The sequence below is a fragment of the Mustelus asterias genome, chromosome 19 (genome assembly GCF_964213995.1).
Source record: "Mustelus asterias chromosome 19, sMusAst1.hap1.1, whole genome shotgun sequence".
NCBI classification, from domain to species: Eukaryota; Metazoa; Chordata; class Chondrichthyes; order Carcharhiniformes; family Triakidae; genus Mustelus; species Mustelus asterias.
Window position 1 is genome coordinate 4,904,515 of NC_135819.1, and position 27,451 is coordinate 4,931,965.

General features: G+C 45.5%; 1 protein-coding gene across 2 annotated transcripts in view; it reads right to left on the reverse strand.

Moving 5' to 3' along the window:
- Positions 1-27,451, reverse strand: part of stxbp2 (syntaxin binding protein 2) — an 82,650-nt gene that overhangs the window by 53,135 nt on the left and 2,064 nt on the right. For both annotated transcript variants that reach the window (XR_013500132.1, XM_078234916.1), the window contains exons 2-4: positions 6,901-6,950; positions 2,824-2,905; positions 1,125-1,201 (exon numbers count right to left, since the gene is read on the reverse strand). Coding sequence is in view for 1 of the 2 variants with exons in the window: in XM_078234916.1 (XP_078091042.1) it covers positions 1,125-1,201; positions 2,824-2,905; positions 6,901-6,950 (209 nt within the window). In the remaining variant the exon portion in view is untranslated. The remainder of the gene's footprint in view (positions 1-1,124; positions 1,202-2,823; positions 2,906-6,900; positions 6,951-27,451) is intronic.

Here is a 27,451-nt window from a genome sequence, read left to right on the forward strand (position 1 = left end):
GCTCAAATCCAACCCAGACAAAAAAGGATTTATGGAATGCTAATCCTCTAATCCCTACTAGCTCATATAGTTGAACAGCACCACAAAGTGAACCTCTGCCCATTATTCCCCTACAGTTGTACTGCCACTTACTTCTATTGGCATTCGTACTCCAAGCTGATGTAAAGTTGCTGGCGGTGTTATAGAATTGTGCACACAATACGAATGGGGCAGGTTCCACAGCAATAGCAACCAACATGGCATGGTAGCACAGTGGTTCGCACTGCTGCCTCACAGCACCAGGGATCCAGGTTCAATTCCGGCCTTGGGTGACTGTGTGCAGTTTGCACATTCTCCCACTGCCTGTGTGGGTTTCCTCCCACAGCCCAAAGATTAAAGTTTATTTGAGTCACAAGTAGGCTTACGTTGACACCGCAATGAAGTTACTGTGAAAATCCCCTAGTTGCCACACTCCGGCGCCTGTTCAGGTACACTGAGAAGTTAGCATGGTCAGCACGTCTTTCAGACTGTGGGAGGAAACTGGAGCACCTGGAGGAAACCCACGCAGACATGGGGAGAATGTGCAAACTCCGCACAGACAGTGACCCAAACCGGGAATGGAACCCGGGCCCCTGGGCTGTGAGGCAGCAGTGCTAACCACTGTGCCTCCGTGCTACCCTATGTGCATATTAGGTGGACTGGCCATGCTAAACTGCCCCTTAGTGTCCAAAAGTGTATAGGTTATGTGGGATTAGCCATGGTAAATGTGTGGGATTACACAGATAGGGCAGTGCAAGAGGGCCTGGGTAAGATACTCAGAGTGGGTGCAGACTCGATGGGCTGAATGGCCTCTTCCTCACTGTAGGCATTCTATGGTTCTATCATAAAAGGAACCTCTTGCTTTCGAATACTGTAGTTGCAATACAAATCAAACCTAGCATTAGATGCCCTCAACCTGGTTACTGGGAGACCAGTGGGTGGTTTTCTTTCAATTGGGGTGGGGACACATTCTTTGGCAGCGTAGGAGATAGGCATTGCAACAGATCTATGCCACACCCAGTCTCAAAATGAAGATTACCGAACGCTTTGACACCCATAATGAGGCCAGTGGTGATCGGAATGGTGTTTATACTTGCAGCACATGCCTTTTCTGATGGTGTAATCAGATAGATGGCTTCCAAACTGGGGATCGGCTCCCGCCGCTTGTTGATATCTTCAACGACTGGAACAACAACAAAAAAAAAGGAGAGTAATGTCCTAGCAAGATCTCAAGTATTTTTGCATGATAATTAACACTGCAGTACACAGGAGACAGATATATCAGTCTGCTATGCTAAATATGTACGGCAAGCTGCGAATGCCCTGTGCAACCTGAGCCCCAGGCAAGGAGGAAGAAAAACACACATCAAGCTGGGGATCGAATTTTTAAATTATTCAGTGACATTAAATATTTATTTTGCAAAAGGAACTGATCTTGATGCTTTGCTACGCATACTGGTTTCAACAAATGCACACAATTCTTACAGCTGGTAAACAAAATTGAGAGGGGAAAAGATTAATATTACAACCCATGAATGAAGAAAATGATGATAAAATATATATTGGGAAGCAGTATATACAGTGATTAATAATTGGAGTTGTCTGTGTGTGGGGGAGCATTGGAACATGTATGGGGGCGATTCTCCCAGCCCGCTGCTTTGGGAGTGCAGCGGGCCGGGAGACTCAAGCAGAGGCCATTTCGTGGGCTTCCTGCTGGGGCGCCACGGCCTCCGGCAGACAGAATTCTGGCGCCGTCAGCTCCGCGCTAGAAATCAGTACGCAGCTGGAGAAATTATTCAAATTAGCATTCAAATATATTTTACACCTGATTCGCGGTTAGCGCCCCCCCCCCCGGCCATGGGCAGTGCCAGCCTGGCATCCTGGCACTGCCCAAGGAGTAAAGTGGCAATGCTCAGGGGGCACCTTGGGCACTGCCAGGGCCCTGCTGCCTCTCTGTACTTGGGCTGGGTCGCAGAGGGAGGGAGGCCAGCGATTGGGGCGGGATGGGGGGAATCTCGGCGCTGACAGATCGGCACATGTGCAATGGCCCGCTAAATGCCGTGCTGCCGGCCTCTCCAGTGGGAATAGGCCCTGCCCACTGATCTTTCGCGTACGTCACGCTGGTGCACTCTGCAGAGTGCATGGAGTGTGGGAGATTCATTTTGAAACTCCTGCTGAAAAAGACCAGCGAGATTTATTCCAGATTTTACGTGAATTCGACACTTGGAATTTTTTTGGGGGGGGAGAATCACCCCCCCCTCATGTTTTCATCTCCAGGATGCTGCCCTCTCCTATTTCCCACACTCATTACTTTCTCGTTAGAATTATTGTCAGTACGACTGGCTCAGCAAGACCGTTTCTATAATGCAAGAAAAATAAATGCTTTTCAGGGTTTCATTTTCTAACTTGCCACCGGGTCCGATCTATTGCACACAAAAGGTATTGCTTTCCTTGTGCTCAATTAAGTGGACTGGGAAGTGACAAACTAGATTTTTGCTTTAAACGTGAGATTCAAGCATTTCTTTCTACAATTTCTTCGAGACGGCGGACCCCATTTAATTCTTGACAAGGCGGTTTTACTACCCGATGTACTGGTGCAAATACTGTTCCTCATGACGCACAAAGAAACACTGTTCAGGAGGACCTTTTGATTGAGTTTCTGTGTAATATAACGAATCAACGGCAGAAGCGCCCCAGGCAGGTTACTTTATGCCTTTAAACAATGCTAACGTAGCACAGAGATGGATAATGAAATGCACCCATTTCCTCCTTAGTCCATGCACCCCGCGGCTGAATTTTACTTACTGGTTATGCCTTCTGCCATGATGTCGGACATCTTGCAGCAGGAGGACAAAATCTTCATGCTCAGGTGGTCCACAAGCAAGACCTGGGAAAGGTTTAGACAAAGTGACATTGAATTGATTTCCATGCTTCTGGGAAAGGTATTATAAACAAGGCAGATAGTGTGGATTTGAAGAATGGTGACAAAAAAAAAAGTAGTGGTTAGGGTTAGGCCAAATGTGGGTCAACCTTTGCTATTGAATTTAAGTGCAGGGCAATGGAATCCACAGAATCCCTACAGTGCAGGAGGAGGCCATTCGGCCCATCGAGTCTGCGCCAACCACAATCCCACCCAGGCCCTACCCCCAGAACCCCATGTATTTACCCTAGCTAGTCCCCTGACACTAAGAGGCAATTTAATAAAGAACAGAGAACAGTACAGCACAGGAAACAGGCCCTTCGGCCCTCCAAGCCTGTGCCGCTCCTTGGTCCAATTAGACCAATCGTTTGTATCCCTCCATTCCCAGGCTGCTCATGTGACTATGGCCAATCCACCTAACCCGCATATCTTTGGAGTGTGGAAGGCCGGAGCACCCGGAGGAAACCCACGCAGAAGAGTTGCTAATAGGTCAAATATATATTGGGAAGCAGTATACCTAATGGTTAATAATTGAATTTGTCTTTGTGTGGGGTAGCAGTGGAAAATCTATGTTTCCATCTCCAGGATGCTACCCTAGTCCAAACATTTATCATTTTCAGTAATGGAGTTCTTAAAATCGGTTTTAAAATGCTTTTAATTAATTTACTTTGACATTTATCATCCTGCTTTGAAGAAATATTCTGAGATTACCGAGCCTACATCATAAAATATTTTACACTGACATATTTCCTCCCTGCACCCAGATTGTACACCTTAAATTCCTCAAGTTACGATCACTTTCAACAGTTCCAGATCATGAGTTTGGTGTGCGAGGAATCATCACTCTACTCTCTTCCTCCTACAGTTCCCAAAACATCATGGTTTATTTTCCCTTTCTACGTAACGAAGAAGTTAGTCACCGTGTAATCTGCCTCTTGGTAATTCTGCTCCTGACTAGTTTTGGCCTGCACTTAACAAGTCTTATGAATTTATAGATGTAACTTCTCTTTTCCATTTGGTGTTTAATGAATCTCTGGAGTCACCTTATTTAGGTCCTTGTGGGATTGATAATCTGAGGTTTTCATGTCCATTCGCGTTATTTAGTCTGCGGGTGCTGGGGTTGAATGTGTGTGTGTGTGTGTGTGGAGGGGGGTGGGTGTGTGTGGAGGGGGATGGGGGGTGGGTGTGTGTGTGTGTGGAGGGAGATGGGGGGTGGGGTTCTACATCACCTTCTGCGCTTAGAGGCTTCCTTTGCATCACACACTGATCAGAACCCCCTACAATTTCAGAAGCATTGCTTCAGACATAGAACTCTGTTGATCTCGCAGTGTAGTCCTATGTCTTGCCTTACCGAGCACTGTCTACATTGACTGGACGAGTCAAGTCTTTCAGATCAAGTCCAAAACAATTCAGTGAATGAGTGATTTCCATTCTCTCTTTTGATATAGTGCTTTGCACTTGTCCATTTTGAATCTGATTTGTTTCAATTCTAAAAGTAAACTTTATTTATTGGCATCACAAGTAGGCTTACATTAACACTGCAATGAAGTTACTGTGAAAATCCCCTAGTCGCTACACTCCAGTGCCTGTTCGGGTACACTGAGGGAGAATTTAGCACGGCCGATGCACCCTAACCAGCGCATCTTTCAGACTGTGGGAGGAAACCCACACGGACACGGGGAGAATGCTCAGGCTCCGCTCAGACAGTGACCCAAGCTGGGAATCGAACCCGGGTCCCTGGCGCTGTGAGGCAGCAGTGCTAACCACTGTGCCGCCCACCTGTCTGATCTTCCTTGGATTCTTGGGATTCCCATCTCTTGGGATCGGGGAAGACTTGCTTCCACTCTGCTCCATTGTCTTCCCTCTCATTCCGAAGCAATGACTTTCACAGCCATTTCTTTTTGAGCCAAGGATTCCTTAAGCTTACGCAGCAGCATCTCAAGGAGGGCATGCTTCGAGTATGCAAGTGCCATAAATCATTTAAATATTCTGTTTGACATCCCACTCTGCCTAGTCATTAATTGTAAAAGATTTATCACTGTGCAGACACCTACAAGTGCAAGCTAAGAGTGCAGGAATTTTACTTAACACATTCCACTAGCATTTATCGGATTTGAAAATCACTTTCTTCAGAGATTAAACTAAATTTACTCACCAGATGTGAAATAAATAATGGGGCCTTATCACAGCTCACATTCTCCTATCACCAGGAATCACTTAGATAGAAACATAGAAAACTACAGCACAATGCAGGCCCTTCAGCCCACAAAGCTGTGCCGAACATGTTCCTACCTTAGCGATTACTAGGCTTACCTATAACCCTCTATCTTACTAAGTTCCATGTACTTATCTAAAAGTCTCTTAAAAGACCCTATCGAATCCGCCTCCATCACCGTTGCCGGCAGCCCATTCCACGCACCCACCACCCTCCAAGTGAAAAACTTACCCCTGACATCTCCTCTGTACCTACTCCCCAGCACCTTAAACCTGTGTCCTCTTGTGGCAACCATTTCAGCCCTAGGAAAAAGCCTCTGACTGTCCACTCGATCAATACCTCTCAACATCTTATACACCTCTATCAGGTCACCCCTCATCCTTCGTCTCTCCAAGGAGAAAAGGCCGAGCTCACTCAACCTATCCTCATAAGGCATGCTCCCCAACCCAGGCAACATCCTTGTAAATCTCCTCTGCACCCTTTCTATGGCTTCCACATCCTTCCTGTAATGAGGCGACCAGAACTGAGCACAGTACTCCAAGTGTGGTCTGACCAGGGTCCTATATAGCTGCAACATTATCTCACGACTCCTAAACTCAATTCCTCGATTGAAGGCCAGTATACCATACGCCTTCTTAACCACAGCCTCAACCTGCACAGCTGCTTTGAATGTCCTATAAACTCGGACCCCAAGATCCTTCTGATCTTCCACACTGCCAAGAGTCCTACCATTATTATATTCTGCCATCCTATTTGACCTGCCAAAATGAACCACCTCACACTTATCTGGGTTAAACTCCATCTGCCACTTCTCCGCCCAGTCTTGCATCCTCGCTGCAACTTCTGACATCCCTCCACACTATCCACAACACCTCCAACCTTTGTGTCATCAGCAAACTTACCAACCCATCCCTCCACTTCCTCATCCAGGCCATTTATAAAAATCACAAAGAGTAAGGGTCCCAGAACAGATCCCTGGGGCACTACACTGGTGACCGACCTCCATTCAGAATATGACCCATCTAGAACCACTCTTTGCCTTCTGTGGGCAAGCCAGTTCTGGATCTACAAAGCAATGTCCCCTTGGATCCCATGCCCCCTCACTTTCTCACTAAGCCTTGCATGGGGCACCTTGTCAAATGCCTTGCTGAAGTCCATATATACTACATCTACTGCTCTCCCTTCATCAATGTGTTTAGTCACATCCTCAAAAAATTCAATCAGGCTCATAAGGCATGATCTGCCTTTGACAAAGCCATGCTGACTATTCTTAATCATATTATACCTCTCCAAATGTTCATAAATCCTGCCTCTCAGGATCTTCTCCATCAATTTACCAACCACTGAGGTTAGACTCACTGGTCTATAATTTCCAGGGCTATCTCTACTCCCTTTCTTGATGCTTTGCATTTTTAAAGAACAAATTTAGTTATGCCATATATAATCCCAGTGGAAGTGTTACTATAATTCAAGCACTGAATTTCTCAAACGATGGGACGATAGGGGCTGGTAGGATTATCAGTGCATGCTTGATGGGCCAAATGGCCTTCCGTACTGTAGAGATTCTACAATTCAAGACAACTGCTCACCATCACCCACAAGGTTTAAACAATTCTTGTACGATCTTCAAAATCTGCCCTTTGGACCACTGCAGAAGCAAATACACGACAAAAGATGCAGCTTGAAGGTAACCAGCTCGCTGCCTTCTCCAAGCTGAACTATTCAGATCCAAATAGTTTTCACATACCTTCCATTCTCCATCCTTCTTCAGATTCTTGATCACTCCAGTTAATATCTCTACGAAAAGAAGAAAAATTCCAGTTAGGGTTATGAAAAATTGAAGGTTTCTTTGCTTCGCTTTACACGGCAAGGCAACAAGAACATTAGTCATTAATTGTAATAGTGCGACGCTAAACAGAAAGAAACAAAGCAAGGCCCCTCACACAAAAACAGAAATTGCTGGAAAATCTCAGCTGGTCCGACAGCATCTGTGGAGAGAGATTAGAGCCAACGTTTCGGGTCTGGATGACCCTTCGTCAGAGCTGATTTGGTTCCCCGTGCAGTTGTGGTGCCCAAGCTGCCATCCTGGCTGAAGTCATCGAACTCAACACAAATAAGTGTTGAGTTAGTTGATTTGTCCCGGGAAGGAGAATTGAAAACTAGAGGGCATAGGTTTAAGGTGAGAGGGGAAAGATTTAAAAGGGCAACTTCTTCAAGCAGAGAGTGGTGCGTATATGGAATGAGCTGCCAGCGGAAGTGGTTGAGGCAAGCTTCAATAGCAACATTTAGAAAGCATTTGGATGAGTACATGGATGGGAAATGATTAGAGGGATACGAGCCAAACGTGGGCATTTGGGACTAGCTGGGAGGGTGCCATGGTCGGCATGGACCAAATCTATTCGCTCTCCACAATGTTGTTGGACCTGCTGAGATTTTCCAGCAATTTCCGTTTTGGTTTTGGATTCCAGTATCCGCAGTATTTTGCTTTTAAAGAAGGGCTCTTGATCAGCTGAAGTCTTCAATCAAAATGAGAGAGGACCAGATAAGAACTGCTGACACAAAAATATTAATGAGTAAATAAAAAACAAACTGTAAATTTGATTTGATTTATTATTGTCACATGTATTAGCAGGGAGTGAAAAGTATTGTTTCTTGTGCGCTATACAGACAGAGCATACCATTCATAGAGAAGGAAAGGAGAGAGTGCAGAATGTAGTGTTACAGTCATAGCTAGGGTGTAGAGAAAGATCAACTTAATGCAAGGCAAGTCCATTCAAAAGTCTGACAGCAGCAGGGAAGAAGCTGTTCTTGAGTCGGTTGGTATGAGACCTCAGACTTTTGTATCTTTTTCCTGACAGAAGAAGATGGGAGAGGGAATGTCCGGGGTGCGTGGGGTCCTTAATTATGCCGGCTGCTTTGCCGAGGCAGCAGGAAGTGTAGACAGAGTCAATGGATGGGAGGCAATGAAGTGCACTAAGCTTCCTTCAGCAGTCCCTATTTATACAGCCTTTGTATGCATAATAACGCACATATGAAGCCTCCGAGGGCCTCAGCACATTGATTTGTCATTTATTTATAACTGGAATGCTACACAAATCATTGAAATAGCACCATTTTGTTCACACTTGTATGTCTATGACATAAAGATAAATTTAGTTTCCAGTATTTTATCAATTAAAAAGGGTAATGGAGAAGGAATCATTTCAATTACCGGATTAAGTTGAAGACTCTAGATTTCAAAATGTTATTTCCAAACTATAGGCCCTTTTCAACTCTGGCCCAACAAAATGATTCATCATCTACCATGTTTCACCATTTCCACTTCAGTTCCACTCAGCTCCTGACCTCATTACAGCCTTGGCCCAAACATGGACAAAATAACTGAACTCCAGAGGTGAAGGGGAGAGTCTCTGCCCTGATATCGAGGCAGCATCTGACCAAGTGTGGTATCAAGGAACTTTGGTAAGGTTGATGGGAATCGGGGGGAAATCTCTCCACTGGTAGGAGTCATTCAAAGGAAGATGGTTGTGGTGGTTGGAGGTCAAGCATCTCAGATCCAGGACATCACCGCAGGAGTTCCTCAGAATAGTGTCCTAAGCCCAACCATCTTCAGCTGCTTCATCAATGACCTTCCTTCCATAAGGTCGGAAGTGGGGATGTTCGCTGACAATTGCACAATGTTCAGCACCATTTACAACTCCTCAGATACTGAAGCAGTCCATGTCCATGTCCAGTAAGACCTGGGCAGCCTAAGCTGATGAGCAGCAAGTGACATTTGCACCACACAAGTGCCAGGCACTGACCATCGCCTTTGACAGTCAATGGTATTACCATTGCTGAATCCACCACTATCAACATCCTGGGGGGGTTCCCATTGACTGAAAACTGAATTGGACTAACCATATAAATAACTGTGGCTACAAGAGCAGATCAGAGGCTCAGAATCCTGCAGCAAATAATTCACTTGAGTTAAAATTCACTCCACAAAGCTGATCCACTATCTAGAAGACACAAATCGGGAATGATGGAATACTTTCAACTTGTCTGGATGAGTGCAGTTCCAAAAATACTCATTAAGCTCAATACCATCCAGGACAAAGTAACCCATTTGATTGGTACCCCATTCAACAACTAAACATTCACTCCCTCACCACTGATTCACTATACTGCAACTCACTAAGGCTTCTTTGATGGCACCTTCCAAACCTCCACCACCTTGAAGGATAAGGGCAGCAGGTGCATGGGAACACCACCACCTGCAAGTTCCTCTCCAAGCCACTCACCATCCTGACTTGAAACTACATTGCTGCTCTTTCATTGTCACTGGATCAAAACCCTGGAATTGTCTTCCTAACAGCGTGGTGGGGGTACCTACACCACATATACTGCAGCAGCACAAGGCAATAGCTCACCATCACCTTCAGGATCATTGCGGGAAACCAATGCTGGCTTTGCCGGTGAGACCCAAATCCCATGAAAAAATAAAAAGATATTTTGGTGATCCGAATTCAGGCTAATTTTGTGCAAATTTTGAATTTATGCTGCAAACGGTTTGGGAAATCAGCTAAACCCGTTATGCTTTTGTGCTTTTAATATGGGTATTTTATTAGGGGCGGCACGGTGGCACAATGGTTAGCACTGCTGCCTCACAGCGCCAGGGACCTGGGTTCGATTCCTGGCTTGGATCATTGTCTGTGTGGAGTCTGCACGTTACCCACGCAGACACGAGGAGTTCCTCCGGGTGCTCCGGTTTCCTCCCACAGTCCAAAGATGTGCAGGTTAGGTAGATTGGCCATGCTAAATTGCCACTTAGTGTCAGGGGCACTAACAGGGTATATATGTGGGGCTATGGGGATAGGGGCTGGGGGGGGGGGGGGGGGGGGGGGGCGGGGATTATGGTCAGTGCAGACTCAATGGACCAAGTGGCCTCCTTCTGCACTGTAGGGATTCTATTTTTCTTGGGTTCAATGTGGCTGTTTCCACACGTGGGTCTTCCAGCCTCGCGAATCTGATTGCATCTTAAAATTAAGCCAGTTATTTGTGTACTCAGTACTGGGCCATGCCTGCGATTGCACGGACCTTGGACATTGGAATGCCCTTCCTACACCTCTTTACCTCCCTGATGCACTTTCCTGCTTAAAGACTACGCCTTGGATCAAGCTTTTGATTATCTAACTCAATGTCTCTTGTGGTTTGGTGTCGTACTTTTTATAATGCTCCTGTGAAATGCCTCGGGACATTTAATCATGTTAAAGGTTGTTGTTTACCGACTCCACGCCCAGGTAAATGTCAGGGAATAGAAAACTGCACGATGTATCCGGCTCACTGGAATATGTCATGTGTTTTTTGCAAGCTTATCTTTGGTAGTTAGAAGATATATAAGCGGACTATACCTCAGGGGATAAAGCACCAGACTTATTTATTGAACATTACACCATATTTATAAACTTTAATAATTCTCTTGAAATGCCAAAAATAAACACGGTTCCTTTGCTAACCTTCATATTAAAAAGTGACACCTCAAATGTGGTGCTTCATTTGTACCAATCATCACCGTGAAGCACGTATCCGCCTTTGAGCCAAAACAAAGCTCCAAGTGCTTCTGAAGATGTCCCAGAGCAGAAATTAAAATTCCGCTCTCAGTCTTTTGGGGGTCTGTGTTTTCCCACAGAAACACCACTGTCAAACACACATGCAAAGGATGTTTGTATTTGAATTAAATAGTTTGACCCATTGATTAGAATCATAGAATCCCTACAGTGCAGAAGGAGGCCATTCGGCCCAACGAGTCTGCACCGACCACAATCCCACCCAGGCCCTACCCCCACATATTTACCTGCTAATCCCTCTAACCTACGCATTTTAGGATTCTAAGGGGCAATTTTTTTAACCTGGCCAATCAACCTAACCCGCACATCTTTGGACTGTGGGAGGAAACCGGAGCACCCGGAGGAAACCCACGCAGACACGGGGAGAACATGCAAACTCCACACAGACAGTGACCCGAGCCGGGAATCAAACCCGGGACCCTGGAGCTGTGAAGCAGCAGTGCTAACCACTGTGCCACCGTGCCGCCCCTAAACATTAGTGCCAAACACTTTTAACTAGCCCATTACACTGGTTGCCAGACAAGAAACAGCAACAATTAACCCATGACTATCAAAAAACCCTGCTCATTTAGGCCTTCTCTGAAGACGTATAGTCAGTTTCACTTGCGTAGTCCTCGTTGCCCCTGCTGAAACAGCGAGCCCTCCAAAGATGTGCGGGTTAGGTTGACTGGCCATGTTAAATTGCCCCTTAGTGTCAGGGGGATTAGCAGGATAAATGTGCGGGGTTAAGGTCTGGGTGGGATTGTGGTCGGTGCAGGCTCGATGGGCCGAATGGTATCCTTCTGCACTGTAGGGATTCTATGATTCAAATCACACCTCAGTGCAGCATGCCCCACAAAATAACCAAATAGATAATCCACCATAAACCAAAAAAATTATCAAGGGCAAAGTCTAATGACTTCATGTTAGAGGCAGCAAAACCTGGCTAAGGAGAGGTCAGTAGATGCCCCAGAGTTAGCAATGGCATTGAACTATCAACAGTACATCCACAGTGTCTGCCATTTAGATTCAGTAAGAGTTTTAACATACTACGCTGAGAGAATTTGCCGTCACACCTCTCTCACCCTCCTCAACCACCTCATACACCAGCTCTACAGCAAACGCCACAGCCTGGAAACCAAGATGTTGTTAAAACTCTTACTGTGTTTACCCCAGTCCAACGCCGGCATCTCCACATCATTTAGATTCAGGCCAGAGGCAGACTGACTTTCGGCACTGCCATATGGATCAGTGGGTCATTGCCATGTATGGCCTCTGGGTACTCTCATAGATCCTCCCTGAACCTCCCATTTGAAAAAGTCCAAATGCCCTTTTCTTGACTTTAAGCTCTCAATTCTGGTAATGAAGGGGAAACATGAGTGAGAAAGGCATAAAAGGGCATGCAGAGTGGGTTAAGTGAAGTAAGGCGGACATTTTTTCAAGTTTTTAAAAGTTTATTAGTGTCACAAGTAGGCTTACATTAACACTGCAATGAAGTTACTGTGAAAATCCCTTGTCGCCACATTCCGGCGCCTGTGCGGGTACACTGAGGGAGAATTTAGCACAGCCAATGCACCTAATCAGCACGTCTTTCAGACTGTGGGAGGAAACCGGAGCACCCGGAGGAAACTCATGTAGACACGGGGAGAACATGCAGACTCCACACAGACAGTGACCCAAGCCAGGAATTGAACCGGGTCCCTGGCGCTGTGAGGCAGCAGTGCTAACCACTGTGCCACCCCAGGGAATCCTGTAGAGATTTAAATCAGGCCAAATGGAATTTTACAGCACAGAAACAGGCCGTACAATTCGATGAGTTTTAGTATGTGTGTTTCTGTGGGAAAACAAAGGCCCACAAAAGGCTGAGAACGGAATTTTAATCTCTGCTCTGGGATACCTTCTTGTAACACGGACAGTGTTTAAATAATCACAGCCGCCTGTCTATTCTGCAGCAGCTCAATATTTAAGGGCAGCACGGTGGCACAGTGGTTAGCACTGCTGCCTCCCAGCGCCAGGGACCCGGGTTCGATTCCTGGCTTGGGTCATTGCCTGTGTGGAGTTTGCACGTTCTCCCTGTGTCTGCGTGGGTTTCCACCGGGTGCTCCGGTTCCCTCCCACACTCGAGATGTGCAGGTTAGGTGGATTGGCCATGCTAAATTGCCCCCGAGTGTCAGGGAGATTAGCAGGGTAGTAAATAGGTGGGGTTAAGGGGATAGGGCCTGGGTGCGATTGTTGCAAACTCAATGTCAAATGGCCTCCTTCTGCACTGTAGGGATTCTATTTCAACAGCTCCATTAAAAAAATGGTGCCACACTGTTTTAAGTAGTCAGGTTACAAATATTAAGATGGAATTATTCCTAAGTGTTCTGAAGATGTCTCTAACATTTTAAAATTGTTGGTCAGACAAGAGCAATCTTCAGCAATCAGGGAAACAGTCAAAAGTGATAATTATTAAGACAATTATTGCCAGTTGCCACAGAAATGGAGCCATCTATGCAGCAGCAACACTGAAGGTATCATACACCATCAGTGCAAGATCTGCTACACTGAAAACTTAAAAAGCTCAACAATTTCAGTTTAATATCACCTCATGTACTTAGCCGAGTGCAGAATACCTGCATGTATTAAGGAAATATATTTAGAGCCATAGAAAACAGGCCCTTTGGCCCAACCGGCCCATGCCAACCTCCCAGCTAGTCCCAATTGCCCACGTTTGACTCACATTCCTCTCATCCTTTCCCATCCACGTACTTATCCAAGTGCTTTTTAAATGTTGCTATTGCACCCACCTCAACCTCTTTCGCTGGCAGCTCATTCCAGTAAGAGTTTTAACAACACCAGGTTAAAGTCCAACAGGTTTATTTTGTAGCAAATGACATTTGCTACCAAATAAACCTGTTGGACTTTAACCTGGTGTTGTTAAAACTCTTACTGTGTTTACCCCAGTCCAACGCCAGCATCTCCACATCAGCTCATTCCATACACCACCCTCTGCGTGAAGAAGTTGCCCCACAGGTCCCTTTTAAATCTTTCCCCTTTCACCGTAAACCTTTGCCCTCTAGTTTTCAATTCCCCCCTTCCCTGGGAAAATCAACTAACTCAACACTTATTTGTGTTGAGTTCGTGGATTTCAGCCTGGATGCCAGTTTGGGCACTACAACTACAGGGGGAACCAAATCAGGCTCCCATATCTGACATTTACCCAATACCTGTGATTGAAAAATGCATCCACATTCAAATTGTTTGCAAGAATATGAAGCAGCTCAATAGCCTACTCATGTCAGATGCCTCCAACTTTAACACAGTTCTGGTAAATAACCATATAGGACATGTTTAAAAGTTAAATCAATGTGCCTGTTAATTTGTATATCAGCTAACAACGAGTACCAACAAATCTAGGAATTCTGATTTAGGACTTGCCCACAAATGAAGCAATAGTTCTCACCTTTTCAGACATCCGAGTCGGGATTTTCCATCCGCATTTGCCCCAAAATCCCGCCAGAGGTCACAGACCTTTGCCTGGTCCGCCCCACGCCTGCTACGATTCTCTTGGCAGGCGGGACGGGAAAATTCTCCTCCACCTCCAACCCCCCAGGTTCACAAAATTTAAACAGGACAAGCTAGCTGGGAAGAAATAGAAGTGATGTGGAGATGCCGGCGTTGGACTGGGGTAAGCACAGTAAGAAGTCTCACAACACCTTATGGTACTGGTACAACACAAGCTTATGGTATTTGCTACCAAATAAACCTGTTGGACTTTAACCTGGTGTTGTGAGACTTCTTACCAAGAAATAGAAGGCCAGAGTGGTTTAGTTTTCATGGGTTGGACAGCCCATGGTTGAATTAAACTCACTAGCTCAGTCCACATGTGCTAAATGGACCATGATGAACGAGGAGGTGGGAGTTCCTGGTACCTGGGGAATTTCACCTTACTCGCCAGCAATGGAGAGAGGGAGAAATCAGGAATTCCAGAAGTTGTTCCTTCTGTAATACAGGTTTGCTCACAGCCTTTAGTCAGTACGTTGTGCTGCAGGTTTCCAAGTCAGGCCTTTTGATTGCCAACATGAAAACCAAAAGCCTCATCAAAATGGAGGGGGAACTGCTTTGGAACGCAACAGGCATGCATCCAGCAAGTGACAGAGTTTACAGGGAAATGAAATCCACACTGAATTGCTTCTCAATTTGCAGCTAAAATCAATTCCAATATACAGAATTCTCCACCTGCAGTCTATCCTGAACAAAGGGTCAGTATCACCACTTAACTCCTTGCTAACCACCAGTGGCTGCCTGCCCCATTGTAAAAGTCTCCCCCTCACTTCCACGGAATGGCTCCTCCCTTTGCAACCACCTCCAGTCCCAAGTCTCTGCCTCCCTTCAAATACCAGCCTGCTGTATATGGCTTGCTATTTTTAATCATCATTTGTGGTGAAGCCTCACACTTGACAACACAGCTTTAACCACTGCAAAAAGAACTGAAATGGCAAACACAACCAGTTCTGTGGACGTAGACACTTCAGAACTTGCTGACTTGGACCTGCTAAAGCAGACGCAGGCCTTACTCTTGCAGTTTCCTGCGTCATGTGGCCAAAGTCCAAGAGGCTACAATAGCCAAAGACATTAACTGCACAAAATTGCTGAAGTGGGGAAGTATACAGCTCGTAGGCTATACTGCCTGAAATGAGCACTTTCCCACGAGTCTGACTTGCTCTTGTTTCCTCAGTCAAGTTGAGGCTTCTGTGTACTGTAACGTACTGGATGTTATTGTCCCAAATAAACTTACATATTAGAATATGGACATCTGTCATGTTTCTCCAGATGGAGTAGATGGAGTTTAATTTAGACAAATGCAAGGTGATGCATTTTGGTAGATTGAACTAGGGCAGGACTCACTCAGTTAATGGTAGGGCGTTGGGGAGAGTTACAGAACAAAGAGATCTAGGGGTACATGTTCATGGCTCCTTGAAAGTGGAGTCACAGGTGGACAGAGTGGTGAAGAAGGCATTCGGCATTCTTGGTTTCATCGGTCAGAACATTGAATACAGGAGTTGGGACGTCTTGTTGAAGTTGTACAAGACATTGGTAAGGCCACACTTGGAATACTGTGTGCAATTCTGGTCACCCTATTATAGAAAGGATATTATTAAACTCGAAAGAGTGCAGAAAAGATTTACTAGGATGCTACCGGGACTTGATGGTTGAGTTATAAGGAGAGGCTGGATAGACTGGGACTTTTTTCTCTGGAGTGTAGGAGGCTGAGGGGTGACCTTATGGAAGTCTATAAAATAATGAGAGGCATAGATAAGCTAGATAGTCAATATCTTTTCCCAAAGGTAGGGAGTCTAAAACTAGAGGGTATAGGTTTAAGGTGAGAGGGGAGAGATACAAAAATGTCCAAAGGGGCAATTTTTTCACAGAGGGTGGTGAGTGTCTGGAACAAGCTGCCAGAGGTAGTAGTAGAGGCAGGTACAATTTTGTCTTTTAAAAAGCATTTAGACTTACATGGATAAGATGGGTATAGAGGGATATGGGTCAAATGAGGACAACTGGGATTAGCTTATGGGTTTAAAAAAAGGGCGGCATGGACAAGTTGGGCCAAAGGGCCTGTTTCCATGCTGTAAACCTCTATGACTCTAAATCACCTGGATCCAATTGTCTGTGAATCAATTTTTCTCAAAGGTTTTACCAATTATAGTGTCTCTAAATAACTCTTAAGGTGTACAAAACGGAGGCTCCCAGTTTCTCAGAGCACGGTTTGTGGATCTCGGCTGGGCAGTTGCAATTGGTCACAGCACACTTTGGCAGATTTTACTCCGACCCTTCTCCTTATGCCTGGCTGATGTTCAGTGATCACTTTTGCAACATGGGCTCGTCAGGTGAGGCCTGGAGGGTCAGATTTTGTTCTAACGTCAAGTAACACACTGACACCCACCGTGTGGGCTCACCATGAAGATTGATTGTTTGGGCAAAGCACTGAAGGGTGGCTGGCCAGCCAGTATCCAAGAACTGGATATGGACGGCATGGTGGCACAGTGGTTAGCATTGCTGCCTCATAGCGCCAGGGACCCGGGTTCAATATCGGCCTCGGGTAACTGTCTGTGTGGAGTTTGCACACTCTCCCTGTGTCTGCTCCGGTTTCTTCCCACAGTCCAAAGATGGGAGGGTTAGGTTGATTGGCCATGCTAGTGTTAGGGGGAGTAGTAGGGTAAATACATGGGATTATGGGGATGGGGCCTGGGTGCAGGCTCGATAGGCCAGAGGGCCTCCTTCTGCATTGTAGGGATTCTATGAACTGTATTCCAGTAAGAATCCATTGGGATTATATGAAAAAAAATCAAAGGGGTCAAAATTTAATCCAACAATGTAGAGGGAGAAAGTGCTACTGAATGCAATATAAAATTTGCCACGATATTTGAAAATCATGTTGTCTAACATTCGCTCGGCACCCAAATTAAATATAACATTGAAAGGATTGAAGTAAAATCTCACCATGCATGATGTTAAACAGAAAGCCCTGGACAGAAATAGAGGGAGTGATGACAGGTGGAGGAATGTGGTAGGGGCACATGGTTTAGATGAGTTCAGTAAAAAGGGAGTGGAGTTCATTATCAGTAGACACAAGTCATTAAGATACTTCAATTATTTACATCTCAATGGCATTAATTGGGTTCTGCAACATCTCTATGCCAGTGTCCTTAAAGGTTTAAGCAAACAGTAAAGTAGCTGTAAACCACATTAGATTCACTGCAATCCCATGTTATATCAGTGAAGCACTTGGACAATAGATTTCTGATGCCCTAACTCTAATGGCCACCTCTGTGTGACTGCGTCAAGCTGTGCGTAGGCCCTCAGCACACAACCATGTGTCATTACACGCTGAGGTTCTACATGTCCTTAGTGTTGTGAAGGATGGGTCTGGCCACGCTGCAACGGAATGCTCCCAAGTAGTTGGACTGTACCCTACCACCTGTCCCTCGTGCCAACGTTTCTGCTCATCCTGTTACAGAAAGGATATTATTAAACTAGAGAGAGGCAGAAAAGATTTACTAGGATGCTACCGGGATTTAATGGCTTGAGCTATAAGGAGAGGCTGGATAGACTGGGGCTTTTTTCTCTGGAGCGTAGAAGACTGGGGGGTGATCTTATAGTAGTCTATAAAATAATGAGGGGCATAGATCAGCTAGATAGTCAATATCTTTTCCCAAAGGTAGGGGAGTCTAAAACTAGAGGGCATAGGTTTAAGGTGAGAGAGGAGAGATACAAAAGGGTCCAGAGGGGCAATTTTTTCACACAGAGGGTGGTGAGTGTCTGGAACAACTGCCAGAGGTAGAAGTAGAGGCGGGTACAATTCTGTCTTTTAAAAAGCGTTTAGACAGCAGTTACATGGGTAAGATGGGTATAGAGGGATATGGGCCAGATGCGGGCAATTGGGACCAGCTTAGGGGTTTAAAAAAAAAAGGGCGGCATGGACAAGTTGGGCCAAAGAGCCTGTTTCCATGCTGTAAACCTCTATGACTCTAAGCAGAGAAACACCTTAGGACCGACAGGAAAAGGGGATGGTGGATCCTGTCGGATGGTTCCCTGAGCAGACTGGTAAAGTCATTTGGCAGAATGCCTCATTCCTAGAACTTCCAAACTAGCACCAAGATGTAGCTTCGTTGGTGATGAGACAGTCTTTCCAGTCCTTCCTACACGCCTGGAGTCTCACCCTGTCCGCACGTTGCCCTCAAGGTGGGTGTGGAGGGTAAGAGACCATTGCCTACCTTCTTGTGGAACGTGCCTTTGCAAAGATGGTCTGGAGAGCGAAAGAAAGGTGGTTTCTGTCTAAGTTCAGCCCGAGCAGTTCTCACAGGACTCAGTGCTCTACGAGCTGTTCCCAGATACACACAAACATCAGCTACTGCTGGAGAATCATCAACTCGGTGAAAAACACCCCTCATCACGCCAGCCTATATGGTTAAGACTGCCAAGCCAAGGGATAACAACGCAGGCCCTGTGGCAGAAGGAATGGGACCAACACGCCACCATTAAAAACCATTTCCTCACCACAGATCCCACAGCCTGTCCACCTGCTTCAAGCTGCCATGCCAGTGGGCACTCAACAGGGATTATATAAAAAAAATTAAAGAGGTCAAAATTTAACCTAACCATGTTAGATTTCCACACCGGCCAAGGTCTTTGTGCAGCAAATTGGTACAAGTTGGAGCCTTGCAGGGAACCCGGACTGCAGCAGTGCTGCATCCCAATCAATGACTCGCATCAGTAAGGAGTGCACCACTAAGGTTTGAACTGGAAAGAGGCTGAAATGCCCACCAGTTTTGATCATTTTGACTGAAAAACAGTAGGCTACAAGGTTAGAAATGACCAATTCATATATTATTTAATCGTCAAGAACAGCAAAATAGTAGACTTGGTCAGACACAGTGGCAAGCACAGCACCAGGGAGCCGGGTTCGATTCCCAGCTTGGGTGACTGTCTGTGCGGAGTCTGCACGTTCTCCCCCGTGTCTGCGTGGGTTTCCTCCGGGTGCTCCGGTTTCCTCCCACAGTCCGAAAGACGTGTTGGTTCGGGTGCATTGGCCGTGCTAAATTCTCCCTCAGTGTACCCGAACAGGCGCCGGAGTGTGGCGACTGGGGGATTTTCACAGTAACTTCATTGCAGTGTTAATGTAAGCCGACTTGTGACACTAATAAATACATTTTAAACCCATTGTCTGCTTTCACCAGATGTTAATTCTGATGGAATATGGACTGGCCTGGCTTTTGAGATAGAAACTCCTTTTAACTTCGTGCCAATATCAAATATTCATAAACATGTCAAAGCAAATTTGGACAGCACAAAATGTTACAGAAGAAAAATGATCACCCAAGCCAATATGCTTTGATATGCATCACTTCAAACTCCTTCTAAAATTAGTAACCGACCTGTAACAGTCAGCTATTCAAACATGTTCCTTTTTTCGCCTTTGATTTACTTAAAACTCAAATGCGCTCATAAGTAGAAAAGGACAAAAGCTACTATATTGATGGTGTTTCTCAGAGGGTAATTATGCTTCAGTGAACTTTAAGTGACAACAATTGCAGCGAAATTATAATATTTATTGATTATGGGACGGTATAAACCTCAAAAGCAAAAGAAAGGGAGATAGAACAAAGTTATTTACACAAAAGTTTCATATTTCTTCACTGCTAGCTCCTTCATAGAATCCATGAATTCATAGATTCCCTACAGTGCAGAAGGAGGCCATTCGGCCCATCGAGTCTGCACCGACCACAATCCCACCCAGGCCCTATACTCTTAACCCCTCATATTTAGAACATAGAACAGTACAGCACAGAACAGGCCCTTCGGCCCACGATGTTGTGCAGAGCTTTATTTACCCTGCTAATCCCCCTGACACTAAGGGGCAATTTAGCACGGCCAATCAACCTAACCTGCACATGTTTGGACTGTGGAAGGAAACCAGAGCACCCGGAGGAAACCCATGTAGACACGGGGGAGAACGTGCAAACTCCACATGGACAGTGACCCGAGGCCGGAATTGAACCCGGGTCCCTGGCGCTGTGAGGCAGCGGTGCTAACCCACTGTGCCACCGTGGCGCCCTCATTCATTGCAAAGTAATGAGAAAATGTGTACAATATTAACCAACTGATCGACTCAACAGATAATTGACAAGTATGTAGACAGCACTGGCGGATAGAACTGACTTGGCCACTTATCTTGCAAGATGAATGACACTGGAATGTTTACAGAATCATGAGAATCTCAAAAATGTGTTTCCGGGACTTAATTTGCTGGCTTGTCACTCACACTGTGCTCAGAAGTGAAGAAACAGGAAACAGATTTTTGTGACAAGATTAACATGAAAACATCGCTCTAACTTCCTGAAAATATATATTTTTAAAACCTCTCCTATAGTTTACATCAAGCCTGGCACTCAGATCTGAGTAATGATGGTTAAATTTTCATAAAATGTCTACTTGAACGTTGGTGAGACTGTGTCTAGAACATTAAGAGTGAAATATTGGTGGCGATGGGTCTGTCACTGGTAGTGGTAAAACCAATGGGAGTAATCTGAAGTGAGAAATCGAGTAGCATTCAACTGCCAAACAACACAATATTAAAGTACGTCAGTTGAAGAGAGATTTCTCCTGTAACACATCACAATGCAAAAAGCAGCACGGTGGCACTGCTGTCTCACAGCACCAGGGACCTGTGGGATGTTAACCCTTTAACATCCCACCCGGGTTCAATTCCTGGCTTGGGTCACTGTGTGGAGTTTGCACGTTCTCCCCGTGACTGCGTGGGTTTCCTCCGGGTGCTCCGGTTTCCCCCCCACATTCAGAAAGATGTGCTGGTTAGGGTGCATTGACCCGAACAGGTGCCGGAGTGTGGCGACTAGGGGAATTTCACAGTAACTTCATTGCAGTGTTAATGTAAGCCTTACATATGACACTAATAAATAAACTTAACTGATAAAGGTCACCCAAATGGCAGCTTTGGTCATTTGTTGAAGCTGAAGGAACACTAATTCTGTGAAGTTGCTAACCATAGTGCAATTATACGACCTCATTTTTTGCTTCGTTCACAAGATGGGAATGTCGCTGACTGGGCCAGCATTTATTGCCCGTTCCTAATTGCCCTCGAGAAGGTGGTAGTGAGCTGCTTTCTTAAATTGCTGCAGTCCATGTGGTGTATGTACACCCACAATGCAGTTTAGGAGGGTATGCTGAGATTGCGATCCAGCAACAATGAAGGAACAGCCGATATATTTCCAAGTCAGGGTGGTGTGCGGCTTGGCGGGGAACTTGCAGGTAGTGGCGTTCCCACACATCTGCCGCCCTTGTTCTTCTAGATGGTCGAGGCAGCAGGTTTGGAAGCTGCATTGGTGAATTGCTGCTATGCATCTTTTAGATGCTGCTGCCACGGTGCGTCTATGGTGGAGGGAGTGGATGTTGAAGGTGGTGGATGGGGTGCCTATCGAGTGGGCTGCTTTGTCCTGGGGATGGTATTGAGCTTCTCCAGTGTTGTTGGAGCTGCATTCATTCAGGCAAGTGGAGATTACTGCATCACACACTTGACTTTTACTTTGTAGATGGTGAACAGGCTTTGGGGAGTCAGCAGATGAGTTAATTGCTGCAGAATTCCCAGCCTCTGACCTGCTCTTGTAGCCACTGTATATGGCCATTTGTGGGGTGGAGGGTCTTTGATATCCAGCACTATAACACTCCTATAATAATAGCAAAATACTGCGGATGCTGGGAATCTGAAATGAAAATAAATTGCTGGAAGTCGTCATTCAGATTAGAAATGCTCACTGTTTCTCTCTCCACAGATGTTGCCAGATCTGCTGAGTATTCCCAGCATTTTGTTTTGGCTACAACATTGCTGTCACTCTGTTAGGGCTGTTCTTTCATTATTCTTTGTCCTTCCCTCTGATCACAAGAGATCTTCTCCCCTTATCTAATGTCCCGGTGCCACCAAGTTACCAAAGGTAGTGAGGATACAATGTTTTACATTAAAACACCTGTCACAAAATCTGTTTCTTCCTTTCTTAGTACTGTAAACGAAAGATAGGAAACTATTCTGATGCTATTACAATGGCAACATCTTCACACGATAAATGGGCATGACAAACTTGCTTTGAAAATGAACTTGCACTTCCATTGTACTTTTCATGACCCTATGTTCTTCCAAAGCACTTTGCAACCAATAAAGAGTTTTATAGGTATATTTACTTTTAGAATATGGATAAATTTTAATGTGTAGAATGTCAGATACTATCCCAAAGAAGGGTATTTCAAAGCAGATAGCCATATTTGGTCATAGGGGAAGGCAGTTGATGGGTGGAAAGTGTATTCAACAAACCTGTTCGAATTACCCGAGGAGGGAACAGTGTATATGGATAAAGGAATCTCCACAGATACCCTTTTCCTGGGCTTCAGAAACATTTCCACTCCATCTGACGAAGGAGCAGCTCTCCAAAAGCTAATGGTATTTGCTACCAAATAAACCTGTTGGACTTCAACCTGGTGTTGTTAAAACTCTTACTGTCTTCAGAAACAGTACAGGACAGAAGGTTGGTTCATAAGTAGAAAAGCAGAGAATAGCTTGGCAGTGGATAACATGCACTTATAAGCTAACTTGCTAAAAAGGGGCAGACGCGGCCATTCATTCAGCTGCGCTGAATGGGCAGAAAGTGTTTATTGCTGAGATTGAAGGATCAGAGGAAGGGGCTTTGCTGCTTCAGTTATTTACTAATGACACTGAAGTAGAGTTAGAGGCAAAACAGTTACCATTTGTCGATGAAAATTGGGGGGATAAAGGGCAATGGGGACCATGCTGATGGGCTGCCGGGACATCTATAAGGAGTAGGAAGTTGAGTTGAGAAATGGCGAATTGAATTCAATGCTGACAAGTGATGAAAAAGATAAGCAGAACTGTTCATCTAAAGAGATACAGGAAAAAAAAGTTTTGATGATCAGTATTTCAAATCCATCTGTGTGCACAATGTGCAAAGTGGGAAAAGTTATTCAGTGCATGGAACACAGCACATGAATCACACTACATGGAACTGAAGCTATAAGGCATCGGCTCGCTCCCATTGGGGAATGTGTTCATTTCTGGTTGACACAGCAAGGAGTCTAACAACACCAGGTTAAAGTCCAACAGGTTTATTTGGTAGCAAACCTGTTGGACTTTAACCTGGTGTTGTTAGACTCCTTACTGTGTTTACCCCAGTCCAACGTCGGCATCTCCACTTCATTTCTGGTTACCATACTACAGAAAGGACTTCATGGTGCTCGAAAAGATAACACCTGCTACCTGGGAGTTACTCCCTACTAAGTTCTCGAAGCTCCATTTGGCTTAGCTAACCATTCCCGGCCAGGACTGGCTGCCGCCTCCAATGACAAGCACAGTTTCCACACGGCTGTCAACGAAACTGGAGAATTTGAGTGGGATTGGTCAGATTAAATGGGAACACTTTCAAATTAAGGGGGGAGCCACTTGGGACTGAGTTGAGAATTCTTTGCCCCAATGGGCTCTGGAAATTCAGTCGTTGAGTGTGTTTAAAGCAGAGGCTGACAGACTTCTGAGTGCCAACGACACAAAGGGGTAATGTCAGTGACTGGAAAATCGCTGTACTAATGCACAAGAGGCCTAGGCAGACTGGGTGAACTAACAATCCCCTCCAATTCCTTGTTAACCTTTCTACCAATCACTTTAATTCAATGACTCCTGGTTATTGATCTTCTAAAGGAAGTCCAGAGGTTGGTGGGGATCTGGAACTCACTGCCCAAAGGGTGGCAGACCCAGGAGATGTTTATCACGTTTAAAAGATATTTCGATAAGCACTCCAGACCTGGATGGATTCAGAATGCTGCCGACCTGCGCGACCTTCCCAGAAGCATGTCGCTTCCGAGAGTCACATCTCATTAGGGATGGTAGGTGGACTCCACAGGCAGGAGAGGCAAGCGGACTGCCCGAGAGCTAAACGCTGCAGGTAAAGGAGGGAGACTGCGAGGGTGCCTTAAGATGGGGTGCTTGCTGAAGACTCAGGAACTCTGGAAGTATTGAAATTGATGTGGACCGAAGGGTTCCTAAAGTATTTTTCCGCCCGACATTCAATAAACTGTGACGCTGGAATCGATTGCATTGCTAGTTTACATTGAAAAGTCTGATAATGATTTAAATACCGATGTCCATATCTTCCAAAAGAGTCATTTGATTCCCTCTGTGAATCTCTGCACTTAGCTGATCAACAATTTTGAACTTAAAATCTGAATAAGGTCATGATACATGATATAGAAATAGGGGAGAGAGAAAACTGGAAGAGCGTGCATAGGTAAAATGCTTAAAAAGGTATCAAAATTGCATTGCAGGTTTTTGATTTGGTGCATTTGGATCAATTCTACTTAAAATACTGAAGCTTCAGAAGATTTGGGCAACATGGCGGCACAGTGGTTAGCGCTGCTGCCTCACAGCGCCATGGACCCGGGTTCAATTCCGGCCTTGGGCGACTGTATGTGGAGTTCGCACATTCTCTCTGTGACTGTGTGGGTTTCGTCTGGGTGTGCAGTTTCCTTCCGCACTCTAAAGATGTACATGTTTGGTGGATTGGCCGTGCTAAGTTGCCCCTTAGTTGGGGAGGGGACTAGCAGTGTAAATATGTGGGATTATGGGTGGGATTGATGTTGGTGCAGGCTCAATGGTCTGCCTCCCTCTGCACTGTAGGAATTCTATGATTAGTGCCTTCAAGACCAAGCACAGAGCTCTTTGTCACTTTTACTTTAAGAGTGTGTTGAAATGTGAAGCGTAGGCCCCACCATAACTTGTTTGAACTGGTCACTTTATTCACAGTGCAGTGAGGGAGAGAAGTAAATTACTATTCTTTGGGCAACTCTTGTCAACCACATCTTCAACGTGGTTGCTTAAAAGCATTTCCCCTCTTAACAGAACAAAGCAACCGATGGTAGAGAGATTGTACTGGGTTTCACGTGAAAACAGACATTCGAGAGTACAGCACAAGATGGTGGGCAAAGAGTATATGGCAAGCAGAAACGAAAAAAGGAGAAGAGGGAAGGGAACAAGAGGAAAAAGCATGAACCAACAGCACGATCTTTAAGGATAGTTTAGAAGGCAGGAAAAGGAGGCCAACGGCAATAAACATCTTGGGCGAGGCAGTTCCACACTGCAAGAGATAATGGCTAAAAGAGGAAGACACAATTTCTTGTATTTAAACGTATATTCTAAAGTGTGGAGATGCCAGCGTTAGAGTGGGGTGGGCACAGTAAGAAGTCTCACAACACCAGGTTAAAGTCCAACAGGTTTATTTGGAATCACGAGCTTTTGGAGCGCTGCTCCTTCACTCACCTGAGGAGCAGCGCTCTGAAAGCTTGTGATTCCAAATAAACCTGTTGGACTTTAACCTGGTGTTGTGAGATTTCTTACTGTGTATACTCTATGAACACACTAGTTAGTTCTTCTAAACTCATTGACTAACTTTGCAATTTAGAAAAATTACTTTTTAAAAACAGCAACGGCAACGAAAAGAAATAATCAGCTGTAAAGTTATTTGGGATGTTCGGATGGTGCTCTATAAGTGGGTTGTCGTTCTTTTATTTCTCTTTCCCCATGCCTGCAGATTCTATCTTTACAAAATTACTCAGTTTACCAGCTGCGCGTTCCGAAAACAATTCACTTCAGTGTGGAATGACATCAGCTCCCTTTCGAAGCTGGTCAGACTACAGAGGTGTGTTATGGTCACAGGTCACAGGAATCACCACTGTAGTGGGAATGTACAGGGTATGAAAAATACATTGCCACATGCCTAGAAATGTTCATGTCACAAACCGCTCATGTGAAATATTGGTGGTATGGAGAAACAAGTTCCTGTACCGGACCGCAGAACCTCAAAACTAAGCTTCTGACTTCATAATCACCTGAAAATTCTGGACAACTGGATGGCTGCACAAAGTCCTCTATTATGACCGAACAGCAAAACCAACAGCTTTAGAACTCATGTTTGCAATAAATCGTAGAATAGCCATACCATTGCCTACTCTCAAATTAACACGTATGAAACAAGTTCTTCCACTGAAATACCAGGGGACGGCAAGATGGCGGCACAGTGGTTAACACTGCTGCCCTCTTTTTAGGTCAAACCAAACAAACAAACTCAGATTAAGTCAGGACAAAGTAAAAGGGGCAGCTCCCCAAAAGGAGGCGGAACAGCCCGAACAGAAATCAAAGTACAAAGGAAACTTAAAAACATCAAATTAAAATGTGATTGTCAGGGTCCATAATGCACCCCAACCCCTGCGGTGCCCAATGGGCGCGGAAGGCATCAACCGCGCCCGTGGACACCGCATGCTCCCTCTCCAGGGACACCCGGCCGCGAACGTAGCCGCGGTAGAGGGGAAGACAGTCAGGATGGACGGCCCCCTCGATCGCCCGCTGCCTGGACCGGTAAATGGCGTGTTTCGCCAGGCCCAGGAGCAGGTTCACGAGGTCGCCGCCATCCCGACCCTCCCCTCTCCGCATCAGGTGCCCGTAGATCAGGAGCGTGCAAACAAAACATCAATAAAAGGTTCTTTAGGAAAACATAAAGGGAGTGCAGCCTAAGACACAAAACATAGACATGGTCCACGGACTCCACAAGGCCACAGAAAGGGCAGTCTTCGGAGCCCGTGAACCAGTGAATCCTACGGTTGTGCGGCTTTTTTCACAGCACCAGGGACCCGGGTTCAATTCAGGACTCGGGCCACCATCTGTGTGCAGTCTGCATGTTCTCCCTGTGTCTGTGTGGGTTTCCTCTGGGTGTTCCAGTTTCCTCCCACAGTCCAAAGATGTGCGGATTAGGTTGATTGGCCGTGCTAAATTGCCCCTTAATGGCAGGGGGATTGGCAGGATAGATGTGTGGGGTTACGGGAACAGGGCCTGGGTGGGATTGTGGCTGGTACAGACTTGGTGGGCGAAATGGCCTCCTTCTGTACTATATGGATTCTATGATCACTTTATTCTATGATCACCTCAAAAAACGATATGAAACAACAGATCTGCTGGCATGTCAAAGATGTCAAAATGACAAGAGCAGCTTTACAGCAAAAATGGGGCACAAGAACAATTTGAACCTTAAACTAAAATGATACTAACTTTAACTGTACATGGCACAAAAGTTTCACCAACACTGAACACTGGAAACCATTTCA